General features: G+C 51.4%; 1 protein-coding gene across 1 annotated transcript in view; it reads left to right on the plus strand.

Annotated features, from left to right (window-relative positions):
- BMP7 (bone morphogenetic protein 7) overlaps positions 1-21,810 on the plus strand; it is a 92,566-nt gene that overhangs the window by 20,800 nt on the left and 49,956 nt on the right. Inside the window, exon 2 of the mRNA XM_077113315.1 lies at positions 12,614-12,806. Coding sequence (XP_076969430.1) covers positions 12,614-12,806 — 193 coding nt within the window. The remainder of the gene's footprint in view (positions 1-12,613; positions 12,807-21,810) is intronic.

Below are 21,810 nucleotides of genomic sequence, written 5' to 3' on the forward strand. Positions count from 1 at the left end.
TGTCATTTTAGAATCTTAGGCTGTGTCCTTTTTCTCTGGGTTTAGGACACTGTCCCCCACTCTGTGTAGCAGCATATCACAGCAGCTTCTCTGGGTACAGTGTTGGCCATGTTATCGGAACATTTTCCTGTTGCCGCAGTTGGGTGCGTCTGCTGGGTTTTTCAGAACTCCCAATTTATTGCATGGCTCTGGCGGTTTTTCAAGCTCCGTAATTTCGCCATGTAAAATCTTCAAATGAATGAAGAGCCATCATCAAATTTCACATCCCCAAAGCCACAGGGCCATAAATCGCCTCCCACCAGCAACCTTAGTAGCAGTCGGTTCCAGAGAGTTCTGGCGTGTGCCAGAATCTTCTGGATAACTCCCTGTTTGGAGGTTTCATAGTTAGGGGGGTGGGGGGAAGGAAGGGGTAAGGGAGACTCTGGGTCATGAGACCCTAAGTAGTTAAGGAATTGAAAACTCAATTCCTGCTTCTAGGTATATTGTGAATTTGGTTTGTTCTGTTGGTTCCCCGAGCCTCATTCTCCTTAAGGGGTCTCAGGAATCTGTCCCCAGCCCGTTGGCTGGAGCTGAAGAATCTTCAGACCCATCTGAGCTCAGGAGCAGAGTTCTAACATGCGAAAAGGATCCTTGGGCTCAAAAAACGTTTGCTTCTGATTCACCAATTAGCAACGTCGTTGAGGCAGAGAGAGGACCGTGTGATCTGGTGGGTGAACCAATGACTCCTGAAAGCCATAAAGTTTTGGAAGTCATTGCTGGACCATGAGCGTATACAACTCCCTGTTTATTAACTCTTTCCCCTGGCCGGGAAGACCACTGGAGGAAGCAATGAACACAGCTTTGTCCGGACCTAAAATTCCTCCTTCCGTGGGTGCAGTGTCTGTTTTCTGCAGCTGGCTACGGTTCTGCTCTTTACTGGTCTTTTCTGCCTGGCTCTCCCCTTGAGGGCTACCTTCTGCGGCCTCTGAGCAGCCGATGACTAAATCCGGTGACTCGCCTTCCTGTCCCCTCTACCCGATGCTTACCCCCTTCCCGGGGTGCCGCTCCTCCCCCTACGTGCTTCCGGCGGCTTTGGTTCTCCACCTCCCATGCAGCCCCCACGCTCTGGTCCCCACCCGTGCTTGCCCTGCTCATCATGTGCATGTTTTCCCTGCATGACTTTATCCATAAACCCACTTCAGCAGCAGCAGCAGCCACTGACTAACCTTGCTGGTGTTCCAGACATCTGGTTCCAACTGTCCAGTCAACATTCCCACCTGATTTAGGTTGCCTCATATTGTACTCGTTTTTTTTTTTTTGCATGGGTAGGCACTGGGAATCGAACCTGGGTCTCTGGCATGGCAGGTGAGAATTCTGCCACTAAGCCACCATTGCACCACCCCTTTTATATATATATATATATTTTTTTTTTCTCATGGGCAGGCACCCGCAATCAAGCCCGGGTCTCCAGCATGGCAGGTGAGAACTCTGCCTGCTGAGCCACCGTGACCTGCCCTCATATTGTTTTTTAAGTAGCAATTTTATTGAGATATATTCACACACCATACAATTATCCAAAGTGTACAATCAGTGGCTCTCAGTATAATCAAAGAGTTGTGCATTCATCACTACAATACATTTTAGAACATTTTCATTACTCTAAAAAGAAAACCCCATACTCCTTATACCCCCTTATTATTGACAAAGCATTGGTGTGGCACCTTTGTTGCATTTGATGACAGAATATTAAAATATTGCTGTTATCTATAGTTCATAGTTTGCATTCAGTATATTTTCCCCATTTATCACCTGATATACTTTGCAATAGTGACATACATTTGTTCTAGTTCATGAAATAACATTCTTATATGTATACTGACTACAGCCATTATCTACAACAAGGTTCACTGTGTTATACAGCCCCATGCTTTATCCTCTAGCTTTCTTTCTGTGACATAGTGACCCTAAACTTCCCCTTTCAACTATATTTGTGCACATAATTGAACACTGTTAATTACACTCAAAATAGTGTTCTATCATCACCTCTATCCATTTCCAGACATTTACAATCAACCTGATTAAAAATTTTGCACAATTTACCCATCAGCTCCCCATTCTCTACCCTCATTCTATCCCCTGGTAACTTATACTCTCAATTCTAACTCCATGAGTTTGCTTATTATAATTAGTTCATATCAGTGAGATCATACAATAGTTGTCCTTTTATGTCTGGCTCATTTCATTCAACATTGTGTCCTCCAGGTTCATCCATGTTGTCACGTGCTTCAGGATGTCATTCCTTCTTATAGTTGAATAATATTCCATCGTGTGTTATCTAACACATTTTGTTTATTCATTCATCAGTTGATGACACTTGGGTTGCTTCTAACTTTTGGCAATTGAGAATAATGTCGCTATGAACATTGGTGTGAAAGTGTCTTTTCAAGTTCCTACTTTCAGTTCTTCTGGGTATAGCACTACTAGTGGAATCGCCGGATCATATGGCAGTATTATACTTAGCTTCTTGAGGAGCTGCCAAACTCTCTTCTACGGACGGCAGCTGCACCATTTTCCATTCCCACCAGGCAATGAATGAGTGTTCCTATTTCTTTACATCCTCTCCAACACTTCTAGTTTTCTGTTTTTTTAATAGTGGGTTGCCTCATGTTTGACCTGCCCACAAATACACATTTTTCTTCCCTTCCACTTTGCTGCCTGAGCTGTTCCCCCTGTGACCCCGAAGCATGCCAAGCCAACAGCGGTCAGCCCTTCTCTCTCTCCCTCTCTTCTAATGCCTGCATTTGATCAGTTGTTGACTTTCCTCCTTTCCATAAGAGGATCTCCTCCTCCGTAGTCCAGACCAGGATTCTTGGGCCAACCAGGATTGGTAGTGGCTGCCTGAACTTGAAGTAAAGATGTTGCAATTGTTTAGTGATGCCTACCCTGGGAGCAGGAAGACAGAAAGGGGGCACGTGTGCTGGATGTGTGTTGTCCCTGCCCCAGAGTCTCCTCTGAGTTCCCTCCCTGTAAGCTTGCCCCCTATGGTCCACTTTCCATGGAAAATAGACCCTATCAAGATCCTGCCCTGCATAGAGACCGGCTAAGCCATTAGGTTAAACCAGAACCCCTGAGCATGGCATTTAGAACTCAACTTCTTGGCACTCTGCCAACACCTTCTGTGGTTTGTCTCAGGCCTTCACTCATGCTGTTCCTTCTGCCTGCAGCGTCCTTCTCTGTCCTCTGGGCATGTCAGCCCTCATTCTCCCTTAACACTCACTCCACCACCTTTCCTGTTACCTGTACAAATAGTCCCTTGCAACCAATGCATTGTGATATACTACAATAAAATAAACAAAATGGAACGCCCCCTCCAGGGCCTGGGTCTCCTTTGGCCTCTATACCCTATTCACCTTGAATGCTTGCCACAGAAGCAGTTAGACACCAGTAATGGAGGCTCCCTCTTGCCTTCCCTCTGGGTAGCCACAGTCTAGGCTCCTGGCTTTTGACCTGGAGGCTCGGTGACCTTGGCACATCTTGGGCTGAGTTCCTTAACTTTCCAGGTCTTAGCACACCCTGCTGCAAAGGCCCTCGCCCATTCTGGCCAGATCACAAAGAAACCGTGCAGCTTACAGGAGAAGGTTCATGGGAGAGTCCTTTAGGGACAGGTGACACCCTAAAGAGGGAAGCTTGAGAACCTGGGATCTAGTGCTTTTTGGTTATACCTCCCTGACCTATAAACTGATTGAGTTACTAATGTCTGGGGTCGGCCAAATAAATCACATGGATGGGGGCAAGTGTATCTAGTTGAATAAGGTCCTTTCCAGGGGATGTGCAATAGTACCGTTTTAAGAATAAATACACAAAGGTGCAAGGACATCCGGAGAACTGTTTGGGAGAATATACTAGCATTGAGCCCACGCACACCCTCTGACCCAGCGATTCCGCTTCAGTGTTTACCCAGGAGAAACGTGTTCACCAAAAGGCAGTTCAAGGAGGTTCATTGTAATAGCCTCAAATTGGAAACTCCCCAAATGCCCATTGAAAAATAAAATTGTGGTCGATGCATACAATGGGGTCCTGTATGGCAGTAGAAGTGAATGAATTACAGGCAGCAGCGGGTGAGCATTGCGTGAACGTGGAGAAAAAAGGGGACTTGCTGGAAGAATCCTGACATAGTTCATAGATCAGAAAGAAGCAGACACAAAAGGGTACGTGTTGTGGGATTGCCTCGGCCAAGTGCAGAGCGGGCTAAAGGGATCGGTGGTGTTGGGTGTCAGGATGGGGGTTGTGTTTGGGGCGGAGGGGCTGGTGTTTGGGAGGGGGCCCCGTGGGGACACCCTCGGTGCTGGTAAAGAGTGACAGTATCCTGCCCTGCGTGTGTTTGCACTGGCAAGTTCATCAATCTGCACGAATACCTGTGATCTGTGTACTTTCCTATATGCGTGTTAGAATTCAGTGACATGATTTGCTTGAAGACCAGAAGGGAATTATGAAAAGAAACTTCTGCAGATGTATGCAGCCCTGGAAAGTGGCGGGCTGTCCTGGGCTCTGGGGTACAGGGCTGAGTGAGGTGTCATTGTCCCCACTTCCATGGTGCTCTGTTCAGGGTCCACCTTGTATTTGGAAATTATCCAAGTCTAAAGAAAGCAGCTTTCAAGGCGGATGGCTGCCCGAGATAACCCCCGCCACCCGGTGTGCCTCCTCCCATCTCTTTCTGGATGTGTATATAATTGGGCCCATGTTTGTTTTGCTCAGATCTGCTTTGGTTGCAGATGGCAGTAACCGGACTCTAATTAGCTTAAGAAAAAAGGGGACTTGTTGGGAGAATCCCGACATAGTTCATAGATCAGAAAAACCGAAGGAAGGGTGGGAACCATGGGGCCAGGGGATGGAACCTGGCAGGGCTCCCTCCCTCCGACCTCCATGCCTGGAAGCTTCTCTCTCACAGACCAGCTTTCTCCTTTGAGTTCAAGGCAGCGCAAACTAAGTTCCAGTAAAAAAAATGAGACAAATTCTATGTTTGGGTCCGCTTGGGGTTTGTCCCTTCCATCCTTTGGCTTGGGAGGAACTGGTCATGGGGGCAGATGGCCGCTCTCTGCCGGACCACGTGGCTTGACTGGGAGATGGACAGTGGCTTTCCAAGAGAAAGAGGTGACAGGAGCATGGCACTTACTTTGGTGTCACAGTGAGCTGTGCCCCAGCTGTTTTGCTTATCTTAAACTGGGACGCATCAAATGATCCACTGGGGAGCAGGAAAAATATGCCATCTTTTATACTGCTTTCTCTCATGCCTGTAAGAATTTGTTATATCCATTTGTGTTTTGGATGTCATTATGTCCACACGTGAGTACGTATATATTGAGGTGTGTACCCCTACTTTTTTAGGGTGTTGAAGACAGTTTCATTAAGCATGTTTCTCATCATCTACCTTTAGACCCCCTCTAAACACACTCCCTTTACAAGTCTAGGCGTCAAGTTGCAGATTATTTGGATTCCTGCAATCTGCCTTTTCAGAGGACTCCAACTCTGGGGGTGTGCCCAGATGGGGCAGGAAGTGTCTCTGGGTGATACTGGGGAGCAGGGATGGCTTCCACACGGGCCGCTGGTCTTCCCTGACATGTCAGAGGGTCGGGAAGAGGGAGGCCCAGGTGGGTGGCTTCCTGTCCCCACCTGCCTCTCACCCTTTACTGACACTCTCCAGGTCAGAATGTCCCCTCCTGGGGCCATTTTTGGGGTTACTATTTCAGGCTTTTTAGAAGAAGGGCCCTGGGAAGGCCAGGGGGTTGATTGCCGTCAGGATGGTGTTTTCCGGAAACCATTTTCTCTTGACTTATCTTTTGGTCTCAGGGATTTGGGCCCTTTTAATCTTTTAAAGATTAAAGTCCTTTGTTAATGCCTGTGAGCTCTCCTTGTGATGGGGTGCTGGAATGTGAAGGGCTGTGGGAGAAAAAGTTGGATTCCTAGGCTGTAGTTTTACTTATGAAGTTTTTGTTTATGGGCACAGGTATCAACTCTTAATGTTTTACTTAAAAACCCAAGTCCTGGATAGTCAAATGTGGTGAATTAAGAAACTGTAAAGAAGCATTTCCCCCTAAAAGTACATGCAGGTTCTTATCTCTTTTAGTTCTGCAGTTAAACTGCCTTTATTCTTGAGATTGAAATGGTGTCACTTCCACCCTGTGGAGAAGCTTCTCTTTAAAATGGCAACCCTGGGCGGGCCACAGTGGCTCAGCAGGTAAGAATGCTTGCCTGCCATGCCTGAGGACCCAGGTTCAATTCCCGGTGCCTGCCCATGTAAAAAAAAAAAAAAAAAGAAGAGTTTAAAATGGCAACCCTGTGAAGACAAGATTTAAATTTTGGTGTGGACTGCATATTTGGACTGAATGGTGTGCTTATTCTTGTAGGGTGAAACCAACGATGGTTCTGTCTTTGAGAAGTCATACAAAATTACTTTCAGAGCACGCAGTGATGGTATTTATGAAGAAAAGAATGGCAAAGTGTTGCCTTCCTCTCCTTGTCTTAAAATAAGAATTAATGAAGTACGTTTACTCAGCAAGCCATCCCAAAGAGACTCCAAATGTTGGCAAGAGTTTATTTTTTTAAAAGAAATCTTATAACTCTGATATCTTAATGTCTTAATAGTTGATACGTTTTATTATACACATTTTTTAAAAAGTTTTATATATATATACTTACTCAGTAAACTCTATATGTGTGATTACTGTCAATGTTTCTTTCTCCGTTGGGGATGATTTTATTGGCTGTACCTCTGATGACATCACTTATTCAATATTTTCTTTATTGTTTGGTCTATTGCTTCCTTCTCCTTCTCCTGCTCCTCCTCCACCTCCTTCTCTTTACCCCTCTTCTCTTTTCCAAATGAAGTTACCCTAACTGAAACATGTAAACACACACGCACACGCAAACACTACTTCTCCTCCACAAATTGTCTCCATTCTCCTCGTTCATTTTTTGACGCCCTATACTGTAATAAAGGCAAACTTCAATTGCCCCCTGTATGCCAGATGGTGTTCTAAGTGCCAACACCTCTGATTTTCCCAACAACTCCGAGAAAGAGCCATTACCGTTATCTTTGTTTCAGGGATGAGGAAGGGGAAGGCACAGAGAGGTTAAATAATCTAACCGAAGTCACACAGCTGGTAGGTGGCAGGGCAGCATAAAGGTCAAGAGTGTGAGCTTCAGAGCTCAGCCACTTACTGACTTACCTGACTTGTGATTATGGGCAAGCTGCTAAACCTTGAACCTCAGTTCACTCGCCTGTAAAATGGGAATAAGTCCTGCCACTCTGGGTTCTGTTAGATGCTGGCTAGAGAGTGTTTGGTAGAGGGCTTATCTCAGAAGGAACCCTCAATTAACGTGCCTTCTGGAAACTCTGGGTTCTTCTGCATCTTGGCTATAAACTGGAAGTTACCCACACCTGCTCCCTCCTCAGCTTGATTGCTATGTTTCCAGTAGGAGCTGTTCTGAGGCGTGGCCTGTCCCAGCGCTGGGAGGAGGGAAGCCCAGGAGGCTCACTGGGGTGCCCCGTGTTCCGGGTTGGAGGCATACTGTGTCCCAGGCATCCTGCCTCCCCCCATGCATTATCAAATGAGCAGCCCTCTCTGCTGAGTGTTAAAGCATGGCCACCTCTCAAGGGCAGTTCCCACCCTTTGGAGATACTGTTCGACTTCTTTGGGGGAGGAGAAGGAAAGGTGGTTGGAAAGTGTACCTGTTATCCTTGGGGGACAAATGGCTTTCCTGTTACTCAGCTCCTCATTAACTCTCTTGTTACCTCCTCCTCTGCAGGAATTTTGATGGGATGTTGCAGCAGTTGGTTTTCCCTCCTGCTGTCCTTCCGTGCCCAGCAGACGTGACACTGCAGGGTTGTAGAGAGACGGATGGATTTAAAGCTAAAATTGACAAAACTTGGTGTGACGGAAGGAATATGTAGGAGGGAGGGGCAGTGTCCAGGAGGACACCAGGGACTCTGGCTCGAGTAGAAAGACGGCTGTAGCTGCCTTCTGCCTAAGACAAGGCAAAGTTAGAAGAGAAGCAGGGTTGAGTAGGCGGAGCGCATGAGCAGCTTTGGAAATGAATTTGGAATTGATTTTTGAGACCTGCAGATGTCAAGAAGGGAATTGAATACCTGAGAGGGCAGCTCAGGGAGGAGGTCTGGGCTAGAGAGAAAGCAACGGTGTCATTTGTTAGTTGACGATCAGCAGAATTAAGGTGGGGAAGATCTAGGGCAGGCTGTATAGTGAAGAGCCTGAGACGGAACTGGAGCCCAGCAGGCTGGGAAGACAAGGATGAAGCTGCAAAGAAGTCCAAGAAAGAGAGACCCTAGAACAGTGAGGAAGTCCCCAGGGTTCACAGGGAAGGGAGCTCCAAGAGCACAGGTCTGTGAAGGAAGAGGAGCCGAGGAGGAATCTGCCAGGAGGCCCACAATGTGATGGCCATAGAATGTACTTTCCATTCGGAAATGGGATGGCCTTTGGTGACCTCGCACTGGGGAGAGTGGTGGGGCGGGAGCTGGTACAGGCATGGGCGTGCATGGGAATTCACTGGGGTGCCGGGATGAAGGGTGGTGAGGGCACCTGGGCCCTGGAGCACAGTGGGGTGTGTGCAAGTGTGCAAGGGCACGCAGGCCCTGGAACTCAGTGGAGTGTGTTCAGGTGTGTGAGAGCACGCAAACCCTGGAGCTCAGTGGGGTGCAGGTACATGAGTACCCTGGGGCCCTGGAGCTCAGTGGAGTGTGTGCAGGTGTGAGGGCATGTGGACCCTGGAGCTCAGTAGGGTGCAGATGTGTGAGAGTGTGAAGGCCCTGGAACTCAGTGGGTTGCATACAAGTGTGGGGGCATGGAGCCCTGGAGCTCAGTGGGGTGCAGGTGTGAGAGAGCATGTGGGCCCTGGGGCTCAGTGGAATGTGTGCAGGTGTGTGAGGGCATATGGACCCTGGAGCTCAGTGGGGTGCAGGTGTGAGAGCGTGCAGGCCCTGGGGCTCAGTGGGGTGCATGCAGGTGTGTGAGAGCATGGGGGCCCTGGGGCTCAGTGGGGAGCAGGTGCATGAGGGTACGTAGGCCCTGGAGCCAAGTGAGGTGCAGGCATGTGAGGGCAAGTGGGCTCTAGGCTTAGAGGGGTGTGTGCAGGTATGTGAGGGCACGTGGGACTTGGAGCTCAGTGGGTGTAGGGGCAGAGGTCTGCTTGGTGATACTTGCGCTGGTGCTTGCTGGGGTCAAGGATGCTGTTAGGAGCTGTTGCCATCTCCCGGGGGTCTCCTCTTCTGATCCTCTGGAGAAGAACTCATGGAAACTCCAGATTGTGGTCCTCTCCCTCCTAGGACAGATTTTTCATTCTTCTGGGTATGCTTCTAAAAATCTCTCTAGTACAGTGCTCTGGGAAAATAATTTGGCAGTATTACCAGAGCTGAACAAATAGAATTCGACTTGTAGGCATATCTCTCAACAGAAATGCATACCTTTGCTTACCAGAAAACACATACTAGAATGTTCACAGCAGAACCAAGAGCCTCAAAGTGGAAGCTGCCCAAATGCCCATCACTGTTGAATGAATAAGTGAATTGTGGCCTCAGTAAATTCTGAATATAATATGGAATGTTATACACTAATGAGGACAAATGAATTGCACAGACACAAGAGAATACGAACTGCTTGATTCCATTTATCTACTGTCCAAAAGCAGGCAAAGCAAACTCATGAACTGAGAAGGCAGAGGAGCGGGAGGGGACAGAGGAGGCTGGTGGCTGGTGAGGTTCAGCTGCAGATCTGGGTGGAGGTTCTGGGCATGGGGTCACTTTGTGACGGTTCACTGAGCTGCCCACGTGCGCTTTGTGCATGTTTAGGCATGTGTGCTCGAATGCAATAAGAAAGTTCTAACAAATAAGCAGAACAGACTTGCCTTGCCGGGCTGGGGTGGGGGGCGGGGTGCTGGCTTCCAGCTGACGGTGGAGGCCACAGAGAAGGCAGTCGTTTAGGAACTCGGGCCGTCGTGTGGGACCTGGATTTGAATCCCAGCTCTTTGACCTCGGGCAGGCCACCTGACACCCTCATTTCTCAGGTGTGTCCCCTACCCAACAGGGCATTGTGCCAACCTCACAGGGTGGAATGTGCTAGAAAGGTGACAGGATTGGCTCAGGCATTTCCACAGCTGGTGTCCAGGCCTTTTGTCTCGACCCCTCACCCTGGGGTCACCCTCCAGAGGCTCATTTCATTCCCAATGGGCCATCCTTCCTAGAAGCTGCTGCAAAAGACCCCTCCCTCCCCACCTTCTCCGTAAATAGAGGTGGTGGCATTCTTGTCGCCGTTTTTTCCCCATCAGTTCAGCTTTTCACACAAATATAGCCAGAAGAGATGGACTCCTTATGGGCGTAAACGGGGCAGGGTATGGGGAGAGGGAGCAGGAGCATTGTCAGCGGGGAGGAGTGGTGGGATGGGTTTTGGAGAGTTCTTTCCTCTGGCTGGCTCTCCACATGTGGCCCCGGCTTCCAGCAGCTGTGGTTCAGGGGTCACCTTCCCAAAGTCGCTCCAAGGGCAACTGAGAGAGAGGCCACTCCTCTACCAGCCAGAGGCTCCTGGCCTCAAGGACTTCCCTGCCCTCTCCTCTCAGTCGGGCCAACATGAATAAATGGATAATTCCTCAACCGCTCCTCACCCTCATGTTTGGAACAATTATTTTTTTTTTTTTGCATGGGTGGTAATCGAACCCGGGTCTCCAGCACGGCAGATGAGCACTCTGCCTGCTGAGCCACCGTGGCCAGTCCTGGAACAATTCTTAAGGCATAAAACAATTTTTTTCTAATGGGGACCTCTAGGAAGGGTCTTTGGGCTGCCAGTGGGTGCAGATGTCCTTCCCATGATAGGTGCAGATTAGGGTGCTCTGCTTGGCAGCCATGGCACCCTAACCCAGCCTGAGTGTTTCCGGGCTCCTTAGGCTGCACTGCTCTGCCCATGTTCTCCTCTCTTCTGGCCACACAGTTCTGCCATGTGTCCCCACCTCTCCGCTTTCCCACCCCCCAGGCAGAATGTAGAGAGGGACTGTGTCTTCCCAGGAAATGAGAAGTCTTTCCATTTTGGTCCAGAGGGGGCATGATCCTCAGGAACCCCACACGCACCGTCAGAGACCCCATTCTTGGGCTCACAGCCCCTGAGAGCTTGTCCTCCAGGAAATGGGCATCATGCCTTCGTGGGCTGCTCCTGCCTTCATAGGGAGAAGGGCTGAGGCTTTTGTCCTTGCTTTGTCCTGCAGTCATTTTCAACAGTCCCCTAGACTCCCCTACTCCCCGCTTTACCTGCTTTTAGTCTAATGTTGTGGTTGTCAACCCTGGCTGCTTACTACAAACATCTGGGAGATGCTTTAAAAAAGTAAAAGCGTCTGGGCACCCTCGCTGGTCATCTTGATCCAGTTGGTTTGGGTAGGGGCAAGAACGGTGGTCGGCTGGAGGCCACTGGGCGTCTCTGTTTCCACCTCGGGGTTCAGTGACCTCATGTGGGTGGCTTGTAATCTGCCAAGGTAGGAGTGTTTATACCATGGGAATTGGCAAACACTACAAGTTAGGTCTTGGAGTCCCACCCCCAGGTCAAGGTGTTAGGATTTTTTTTTCTTAAAAAAACAAGCTCTGGCCAGTTTTATCAAAGGCAATTCTTACAATTTTCGTTCTCATTCTACTGCTACCAGAAATCACTTGGATCAACTAGCCAGTGTGCACACTCTGTAGTATTTTCCTTGGCCTGTGTCCAACTCAACATTATCACCGTGATCGGGGTGAATGCCAGTTTGGACCAACAGCATGTGGTACTTGATGGCAGATTTGCCATGTGGGCAGTTGTTGGCAAGGATGAGCTGTTCCACATTGCCTGATCATTTTCGCAGTCTCCTTGTAGCCCAGTTTGCCCTTTCAGCTTTTCATAATGAGTTGATCTACTGCAGAGGCTTTTTTTTGGTCTTCTTTGCATCCTGTTTTTGGTGCAGGGTGGACCCCTGCCCCCTCCCCGGCCCACTCCACCCCCCAGCCAAAAGTAGCTGCTTGGCTACCGGGAGAGTGAGAAAAAGCAGGGAATCAGCATTTCTGAGAAGCGCCCCCTGGAAATCTTTGATGCAGCCAGAGCTGAGAACCATTGGCCAGAGGCACCCCTGCTGGCCTCATTAGATTGGGTGTAGCAACAGTAGCTAATGGTTGTCTAGCCCGAAGTGGTTCCTGTCAATCTCCCAGCTCTCACAACAACCACAAAGGTGATTAATATCCCCATTTTGTAGATGAGGAAGTTGAGGTGCACATGGGTTCCCTGGTACCTTGTGCTTGTGCCAGACACGTGTGCCTGGATTCACACCCAGGCTTGCACTCCCAGAGACTCAAGTGTGCCCAGACCCTTAGGATGCCTGTGGCCAGTGCCCACCTTTCCCAGCAGGTTGGAAGCAGGGCCATCGCCGTTGCTTTCCAAGGTGGGCTCTGAGCTTGTGACCCTGCACGGTAGTGTGGAACGGGCAGTTAGCACCAGGGTCACTAAAGCGGGGACGCCCTCGCCTAGCTTTACCATGAGGCTCGGACATTGAGCCGTGGGAGTGAAACCCGGTTACTAACGGGCTTTTGGTGCTGGTGTGTGTTTTCTTTCCCTTCCAGTGGAACATGACAAAGAGTTCTTCCACCCGCGCTACCACCATCGGGAGTTCCGGTTTGATCTTTCTAAGATTCCGGAAGGGGAAGCAGTGACCGCCGCCGAATTCCGGATCTACAAGGACTACATTCGTGAACGCTTCCATAATGAGACCTTCCGGATCAGCGTTTACCAGGTGCTGCAGGAGCACCTGGGCAGGTGGGTGCCGCCCCGGTGCTGTTCACAAGGAAGAGGGGGTGCTGGCCAGGGGATGGAGCCAGCTAGGGCCGGGGGAGTCCTGGAGGCTTTCCCAAGGAGCACCGCGGCATGCCAACTCTCCTCCTCCCCTCCCCACAAGTGCCTGTTGTGAAGTGGGTGTTCTGTAAAGGGGGCATGCGGGTGAAGGTCGCTGTGTCTTAAAACTGTCACCATCAGCAGATCCAGTTAGGATCTGCAGAAGGCCGGGCAAACCTGGGGCTGTGGGGCTCCTCGGAGTATTTGTTGACCATCTGGGTCTGGCAGTGAGCTCAGGGGCAAGGAGGGGAGCGAATGGGGGAGAGAAGAAGCATTTTTGATCATCTGCCTCTCTCTCTCATTCATCTCTCTAAACCTAGCATACACCGTCCGGCAGCTAATGAAAGTGGCCATTTGTAATAAAATGGCAGGGAATAAAGAGCCCCAAACCAAAGATAAATAAGTAGAAAGCTTGCAGCCTTCCGAGAATCGCTAGGTCTGGGATGAAAAGCTCGAGTTCAAAGACTTGACACTCTAGAGACCCTTTAATGTCAAGGTTTTGTGAGAGGTTAGAAGGTTAAGAAGAAGGGCTGGAACATCTACCCAATTACGTTCTACGTCCCCGAGGTGGAAAGGACCATGTTCATGTCATTTGAAGATAGCACTCCTCGACTCTCGGGTGGCTGGAAGTTTGCTGGCCCCCTGGCTGCCATCAGATGGTAAACGATGGGGGAAAGGTGGGGCAGGCACTTCCTTGCAACGGTCACTCCTGGCATCTTCAACCGGAAAGGGGACTTGTCGTCACCGATGAAGGCAGCCCTGTGAAAGCGTGGGGCCATCACAGTCATGCCCACCAACCACTGCCATTTGAAGTCATCTTGAATTCTAGGGAAACCAATCCTTTCTCGAGTGGCCCAGTGTTTTGCATCCATTATCTTATTTCATATTCACAGCAGCTCTCTAAATGGGGACCTGGAAGTAAAATATGTGTCACTTGCCTGCAGCCACCCACAGAGAAAGTGGCCAAGTTAGGACTTGAAACTCAGGTTTGAGAATCTGGAGCCCATGCGTACAAAAAAAATTTTTTTTGTTAAATATGGGCGTGAATAGGTAAAACAGGTTCATGGTGTACAATTCAAAAGATAGAAAAGTAATTGCAGGGAAAACCTGTTACGCATTTATGTCTTTTCACAAATGGCGTCTCAGCACACATGCTCTCTCGCAGCTTGTTTTTATCATTTGACAATAAACCTGACAGTTCCTCCCGATTGGTTTGCACGGAGCGTGATTATTCTACCGCCACCCGGTGTTCCCTGGCGTGGGTGTGCTGTGAGCTATTTAACCAGCTTCCTCGGTGACGTATCAGGATCTCCCTTCTGCACTTACAGGCAGTGCTTCGCGAATAGCGCGAATAGCTTTATCGACATCTTATTTCACACTTGCGCATATCTCTCAGTTGGATAATGTTCTAGAAATGGAATTGTGGGGTGGCAGGGCACACACATTTGTAACTTTTTAGATTTTGCTGTGCTGCTGTCCTTGGAGATTCTGTCCATTCACACTCACCAGCCCCAGAGAGAGGACCTGTCTCCCCACCCGTTCACCGACAAACACGCTCTCGAATGTTTTTGATCTTCATCAATCTGATGGGAGACAAATGGTGTCACCATGTGGTGTAAATTTGCATTTGTGAGCCCACACTCCGTTGACAGCTCCTCTGCTAGAGTGAATGGCAGACCCATCTGGGGTGGAGGGTACAGGAAAGGAACTCGGGGCCTGGCCCAAGGTGGGGGGGTGGGGGTACAGACAGCACTGACAGCCCCCTCCAAATCTGACGAAATCACTCTGGTGCCTCAGCGAACCTGGCAGGCCATGTCTTGGTCCCCAGTTAGTTTGCACAGCTCCAGGAGCACAACCACGAGTGAGCCATCGGCTTCATCCTCCGGAGATACAGACATTGGCTCTGTGCTTTGACAAATCCCCAGGACGCTCGAACAAGGTGCATTCATCAACAGCCCCCAATCAGCCCAGTTGTGCAAACCCCTAGCCCTGCTCACACTCTGGGCCTCTTGGCAGGTTCCCCAAACCTGCTGCAGAAATCCCCACCAAGAGGCTTAACCTCAGGAACGTGGCCACTCGGAATGGGTTTTGGTCGAGCAGAGCTGGTAGGGGTGGCCAGGCTCACCTGCGTGGCTCCTCCTCCTCCTGGCAGTGCACCCTCCCAGCTTACATAGCTGGGTCCCCTGGGACACGTCTGAGCCAAGAGTAGGTGCTTCATAGCTATTGAGGTTGCTCCTCCTACATCCTCCGCCATGCGCACGTATGGTGCACTCCTATGCTGTGTTCCCAGCAGGCTCCACTGGACAGACAGAGCCTGCCCTCGTGGAGCTCAGAGGCCACCTCCCTTACAGAGAGATGTTCAAGCGCTGCAATTCACTTAGCCCTGCTGAGCCCCAGCGTGCCAAGCTCTGTGCTCAGAACTGGGAGCATGGGAGCAAACCAGCTGAGGGCGTGGGAGAGACAGGCGGCAAATAGGTAAACAAATAGGCAAGCTCTAACTGGTGGGGTGAGATGCAGAGAGAGGAGGTGGCACTGTGGATCGGATGGCCTTGTTGAGTCGGTGACGGTCAAGTCGGTGACAAAAAGGAGCCAGCTACAGGGAAATGAGTGGAAAAGTGTCTCAGGAGGACCTGCAAGGGTCACAGTCTGTGGTGAGCATGAGAGTGGGTCCCATGAAGAACAGAAAGAAAGTTGATGATGCTTTACATGTGAACCAGTCCTTCTGTAGAATGAAACGGTCCTTTGTGCAAGAGAGGCTTGAGTGGATTTCCTGCTTGGTTTCCAGCTGTTGCTTGTCTTGCTGCCTGTATCCAGCTGCTGACTTCATGGACTTCTAGCCCAGTCCCTGTGCTCTGTGGCTGCCTCCTGACCTTGCCCAAGACCTATGGTTGGGGTGGACCTTGAGGCAGGCAGGGCAGGAGAAAGGCCTGAGTCACTTGGTTGAGAGAAGGCTAGGGTGCATGTGTCCTCGGCTCCTTGGCTGGTTGCGGGCATTGGCGTCATAGGCTGCTCACAATGCAGAGGCCCAGGCTGGGCCACGGGCTAACTTCGGGATGCCTATCCTAGCATCAGATTCCTGCACTTAGGCCTTTTGGCTTACGGTGATCATGTCACTGGGTCAGCAGATGTTTGGACACCGATTGTGTGCTCTGCCCTGGGACTTGGTGGGGACGAACCTGATGGAAGTCCCTTGTCTTCTGGGAGCTCATGTTCCAGTGGAGGCTCCCACACACAGATGAAAAGGCATGGCTGGAAAGAACCAAGAAGAGCAGGCAGTGGATTGGGAGAGAGGCAGTGGGAAGGGAGGAGGGGATTGCTTTCTTGTGGTTTCTGAATTTTTTCCTGTGCCTGAGAGTGGAAGCAAAATCCCCATTCTCTAGAAGATGAAGATTTTGAGTATCTTTAAAATATGCTTTACTGTTTATTTCTGGATGGGTTGTTTGGTTTTTGCATTGAGAAACAAGATAATGCCATGATGTCATTCCCAAGGTGGGATAACCCAGCTTAACTGCGTTATTTGAATCCCACTGTGGGTTCGGGAAGGGGTGATCCCTCAGAGCCTCAGTTTCTTCATCTGCAGAATGGGTGTAATGATTGTACTCTCCTTCCTGGAGTTGTGGTAGGAATGAAGGGAATTAATATACCTGGAGCAGAGTCTGCACAGAGTAAGTGCTCAAGAAAGTTCCCTAACATCGATGCTGTCATCGTCATCATCATCATCATCATCATCAGAGTTGTGAGTGCAGAGTCACCATAGGCAAATGGAGAGCTCTGGGTTTGAGCTGAGTCACTGCCTGCCCTGTCTGCTCAGACTGAACTGAATCCCTTAATTCTGCAGTCTCCTGGTGGGAACTAGGGCCCCAGCTTGCACCTCTGCAAAGCCCCTGAGGCTTCTGAGTGGCTCACCTGGGCGGACGTGGAGCTCTTGTTTGCTTTTCCCGACCAGGGCCTGTGCATCTCCTCCAGGCGGGAGGCCCCTCCTGCTGCTCCGGGCAGCGAGCCAAGCCCCCAGAGGCGCGGCGGGTGTTCACCCGGCCCCCGCCATCCCCACCGTGTGACCGCCCTGCAGAGGGGGCCATGGCCTTGCTGCCGAGGGCCTCCCGCCACGCAGAACTGGGACATCTGGCGCTCTGGTGAGCCTCTGCTGAGCTCCAGGAAAGCCCTGGGGGTGCTGGGGATCAGCCGGCTTTGGGGCAGCCTCCGTGTCTGTCCCCTTGTGGGAATCACTTTCCACCGAGTCCTCTTGATCTCTTGGAATCCAGATTAAATTCTGGTTATGAGCCAAGCTGGAACCCTTCCACGGGCTGGCCTCTGGGCCCTGCTGGTGGCGTGGCCCCAGCCAGCCGGCAAGACATGCTGGAGGCCTCCGCTGGGGCCAGCGAGCAAGTGGGGCCCGAGACGCAGGTCTGAATGGTGGTCTTGGGTCTCAGTGGCCCTTCTGGGGGAGGGGGGCTGCTAAGGCATTGGAGGCATGTCGTCACTTTCCAAAGCCTGGGCTGGAGGCAGGGCCAGTGGGGGCCTGGCTTCCAGCAGCCAGACTGCCTTCTGTCCCTGTTGGCTCAAACTTTGCTCCCGGCTGAGGGTGAGGGTGTTTGGGGTGGGGGTCACCCTGGTTAACCTGTTTCATTCTTCCAACTGGTTCAGGGCATTTCCATCCTCAATGCCCCTCCCTACCCCTCCAGCATGTCCCAAGCTTACTTCCCCCATGTGTTTCTCTATGTCTTTGAGAGCCAGCCTCGGAGACCATCCCCTCCCCCAGGCCCCTTCTCCCTCACCCCAACCCAGGGCCAAGTATTGCAGCTGGAAGGTCAGAGGCCAGCCAGGCCAGCCAGACCCAAGGGGAGTGGCAGAACCAGCTTCAAAAGGAGTCCGCTCCCCGCCAAGGGCGAGATCTTGTTGGCAGTTGCAAGAAAAATGTTCCTTGGTCCATCTCAGGGACTTTGGCCACCGGGAGGGTGAGCTCAGAACAATTTCCAGGGCCAGGATTTGGGCCAGCCACAGCCTGAGTCACTCTGAGAAGAGGGAGCTCCCCGGCCTGTCCCCACCCTGTGTGATGGATGGCCAGCTCCCTCCAGCTGCGGGCTGCCCGCCAGGAGGCTGGGAGGGGACGAGGAACCTCCCTTGTCCGGAGGGAGGCAGGCCTCACACTGCCTGGAGCTGGCAGCACTCTGTGCCTCCCTGGGGCTCCCCAGCCTTGTGGATCTTCTCCAGTTTCACCGTGTGGATCTTCTCCAGCTCCATCCATCCCTCAGGAACACACACACCTGTCCCACCTCTTATCTTCTGTCAGCTTCCCTGTCGCATCCCTTCATAGCTCAGCTCAGTGCTCCTCAGCTTGACCCTGCAGGCCCGTCCCCTGGGGGAATGTCTAAGTGCAGGTTTTGGCTCAGTAGTAGGTGTCTGCATTTCTGACAAGCTCCCAGGGGATTTCAGCCCATGGGAAAGGGTTGGAAAGGTGCATAGGTGCTGGTGGAGAGGAGGGCCTTGCTGGGAGGAGCATTGCAGTCCCCACACACTGACCCCTGCCCAGGCAGCCCCAGGGTGCTGGTCTTCTCCTGGAGATTCGGGGGTGGCAGCAGGCTAGTCCTTTAAAGGTTAGGGACTTGGCTTTTATCAACTTTAATCACTGGGCATGTGTTTGGGCCACAGCTCAGCCCTGGGTGGGAGCTTCTGGTTATTTGCTGGTTTAGTGGATGTGTCTATGTACGGGGCACCTCGCCTTCGTGTGCACACGTGTAGAAACGGACGTGGTAACTCATCTGAGTTCTCCCGGCTGGAAAGTGGGATTCCAGAGCTCAGATTCTCAGCCCCGGTACTGCGGCTCATCTCGCTGGCACGGAATTCCTCACCTGGGCTCACGTTTAATGGAAGGGTCCACAAGCACGGTTCTAACCGTGGCTATGCTGCAAACCTCCTGGAGAGCTTTAAACCACCTGATGCCCAGTCCACACCCCAGACCTCGGCTCAGCGGTACTTTTTAACAGTATCTTGGTGACTCCCAGTGTAGCCAGGGCCCAAACAGGTGGGCGAGATAGCGCTCCTCTGTCATTTGGACTGCTGTGCCGGCAGAGTGAAGGGAAGAAATTTCTTCCCGTACCGGTGCCCAGATCCCCCTTTGGCTTGGTTTCACAAAGAGACTGTTTTTCTTCTCGTAGGACTGAGCCCAAATCACCATCCAGATCCTGACGGTCATTCTCAATGGCGCAGAAAAGGAGTTGGCTGAGGGTGACAGTCCCTTTGGGTTTTGGCTTTGGAAGCTTCTGGAAGCTTCCTGAGACTTCTTGCTGTTCCTGAAGGCCCACGGGCCTGGTGCCACTTCTCCTGGCTTCTACCTCTCCCACCACACCTCAGCCCCAGGGCTTGAGCTCTGGTTCTGAGCTGCCTTCGCAGGATTTGCCGGTTCAGCATCCCAGGTAGCCTTTTCAGAGAGTCAGGAGGGGGCAGCGCTCTGTCAGGGCACTGCCAGGGATGTCCTGGAAGGTCAGAGGAGAATCGCAGAGGGCAATCTCCATCCACCATGGCTTGGCACTTTCCCTTGCAGCTCTGCTCTCCAGGACCCACTCCAAATTCCAGCTCAGAACTCCTGGAGTTCTTCACCCTCCTTGCTGTCCCTTGGGGGCTGCTCACGTGTCAGCAGAGATCACTCTGGAAAAAGTCCCCACTCAGCTCCCCGCTTCGGAGCAGGCAGTGGCACAGCTCAAACCTGGATGGCCAGCCACCACGTCTGGTCTGGTCAGCGCCATGGAAAGGCAGCGGGGGCCTACCTGGGGCCTACCTGGGGCCTGGGCCCGGTAGGGTGCTGGCTTCCTCTCCTGTGGCCTCTGCAGCCAGGCCATCTGGTGGGCCTTGGTGGCTCTTCTGATTTTGGTGTCTTTTATTTTCTTCCACGATTTAGCCCACGCCTGGCTTTCCTAGGAAGCAGACGGGTCGTGGTCAAGGACTCAAAAGTTAGCAGGTCCCTTGGTTAAGAGCCAGTGATGCGTCGGGCCTGGCACTGGGCAGGTTAGACACATCCTGTTCCCTCCCTCATTCTTCTCAGAACCTTGCAAAGTCTGTCTTCTCCCATTTTGTGGATGAGGTCACTGAGGCATGGGGCAGGCAGAAGGCCTTCCGCAGTCTCCCTCTGTAACCAGCCCAGGCACTGGGCTAGATCTTGGATGCTTGGGCCACCCCCGGAACTCTGCTGTGACGGGTCACTGCATGGCCCGAGCGAAGTGGACTTTCTTAGCCACCAAGGAGAAGACCCTGACTCTGTCCTGCTCTTTTGAGGCTCTGAGTGATGCTGAACAAGCCTCTTCGCCACCTCGACTGCCGCCCTTGTCCTCATCCATCCAGTGGGTGTAGACAGCTGCCTGCCCTCCCATCACTGATCAGGGTGGGCAGAAGGCTGACTTGGGCACGTGTGGGGTTCCCCCAGTGAGTGCAGTGGGGCCTGGATACCTTTCTGGGTGAAGAGGATGGAGCAGAGATTAAAAATGACTCTGCCCCACGTGACATTGTGGGGAGATTCTCAGACATTGTAGTTCTTTTAACAACATGCCACTGTATGTTCTTTCCCAAATATCTGTACGTGACTCTTTAAATAAATCATGTTACACTCGAGAAAAAAAAAAAATGACTCTGCCAAAGGAGCACCACCAAGGAGCACTACCAAGGAGCTCTGTGAAGGAGCACTACTGAGGGCCTCTTAGCGGATTTGGCTCTTGGTGATCAAGAGGGTGCAGGTGAGGCGAGGCGTCTGGGCCTGGTGTTCTCATGGATGCGCCTTGTGGGACAGGGCTGCTCCCGCACCCCTCGGCTGAAGGCCAGTGTCTTCCAAATCCGTGACGTCATCTGCGGAAGCCCAGCTGAAGACAGGTCTGTGGTCTGGGAGAAGGGAGGGCTGCCTTCCAAAAGGTAATTGTGTCAAACCTAATTGCACTGAGCTCTTTTACCATGTGGTGGGCTCTCTTCTGGTACTTTCCTTAACAATGCCCCCCTTCCCAGAAGGAACCATTATCCACCCCATTTTACAGATCAGGAAACTGAGGCACAATGCCAGATTAGGGAGTAAAGGAGAAGAAGCTCACGTGTCTCCCAGTAATGGTGGGGCAAGTGATATGGTTTCCAGGAGGAAACTGAGGCAGAGAAGAGACACACTCTGCCCAGCTTATCCCAGAACTGGTGTGGACTGAGGAGGTAGACTTTTGTGAGACCCTGGATTCACTTCCCATTCCATCTCTTGAAGCGAACTTGGGCTGGCCGCATACCCCCGCTGCCTTGCCTGGCTTCCTGCAAAGATGAGTGGGAGCTGTGTTGGCTGTGCAGTGGCCGAGGCCACGGCATGTGCTCCATGAGCATGGGGGCTTGTCTGTTTCACCCGCAGTTGGATCCTACTGAGTGCACTCGGATTTACTGAGTGCATTGGGTAAAACAAATGTCACAGGAATGCCTTTGGGATGTGGCCTTCTTGAATTCACATACCACGGCTGTCCCTGGCACCGAGGAATCCCCAGCCATGGAGACATGAATGAGTGCTGGCCAGGGCACTGTCGTCCCTGCCTCTTGCACCCCAGTGTCTCCAGTCTTGGGCTGATCTGACACAGCAAACCTTCCAAAGTGTCTCTTTTAGAGACCTGAAACCCAAGCACTGCTTGTTTGCAGTTTTTCTTCAGCATCTGAGCTCAATTTCCAAAAAGTGAAAATTGCCTATAATTATAATACTTTTCGATCCTATGGAAGTTTCCCCATGATGAATATAATTATATTATGGAGAGCTGGTGTGCCAGTGGGGTACCCAAGGGTAGCTCAGCTCTCATATGCGTATAGGGGAAATGTCATCCTGTATGCCATGGACCCAGGTTCTTTATGCTGCAGTGAATTTTGGGACAGGGCTTGTTTCGGAGGCCATCTGTATAACTTGATCCGGCACTTAAATTCCAAAAGCATT

The sequence above is a fragment of the Tamandua tetradactyla genome, chromosome 1 (genome assembly GCF_023851605.1).
Source record: "Tamandua tetradactyla isolate mTamTet1 chromosome 1, mTamTet1.pri, whole genome shotgun sequence".
In the NCBI taxonomy this organism is placed as follows: domain Eukaryota; kingdom Metazoa; phylum Chordata; class Mammalia; order Pilosa; family Myrmecophagidae; genus Tamandua; species Tamandua tetradactyla.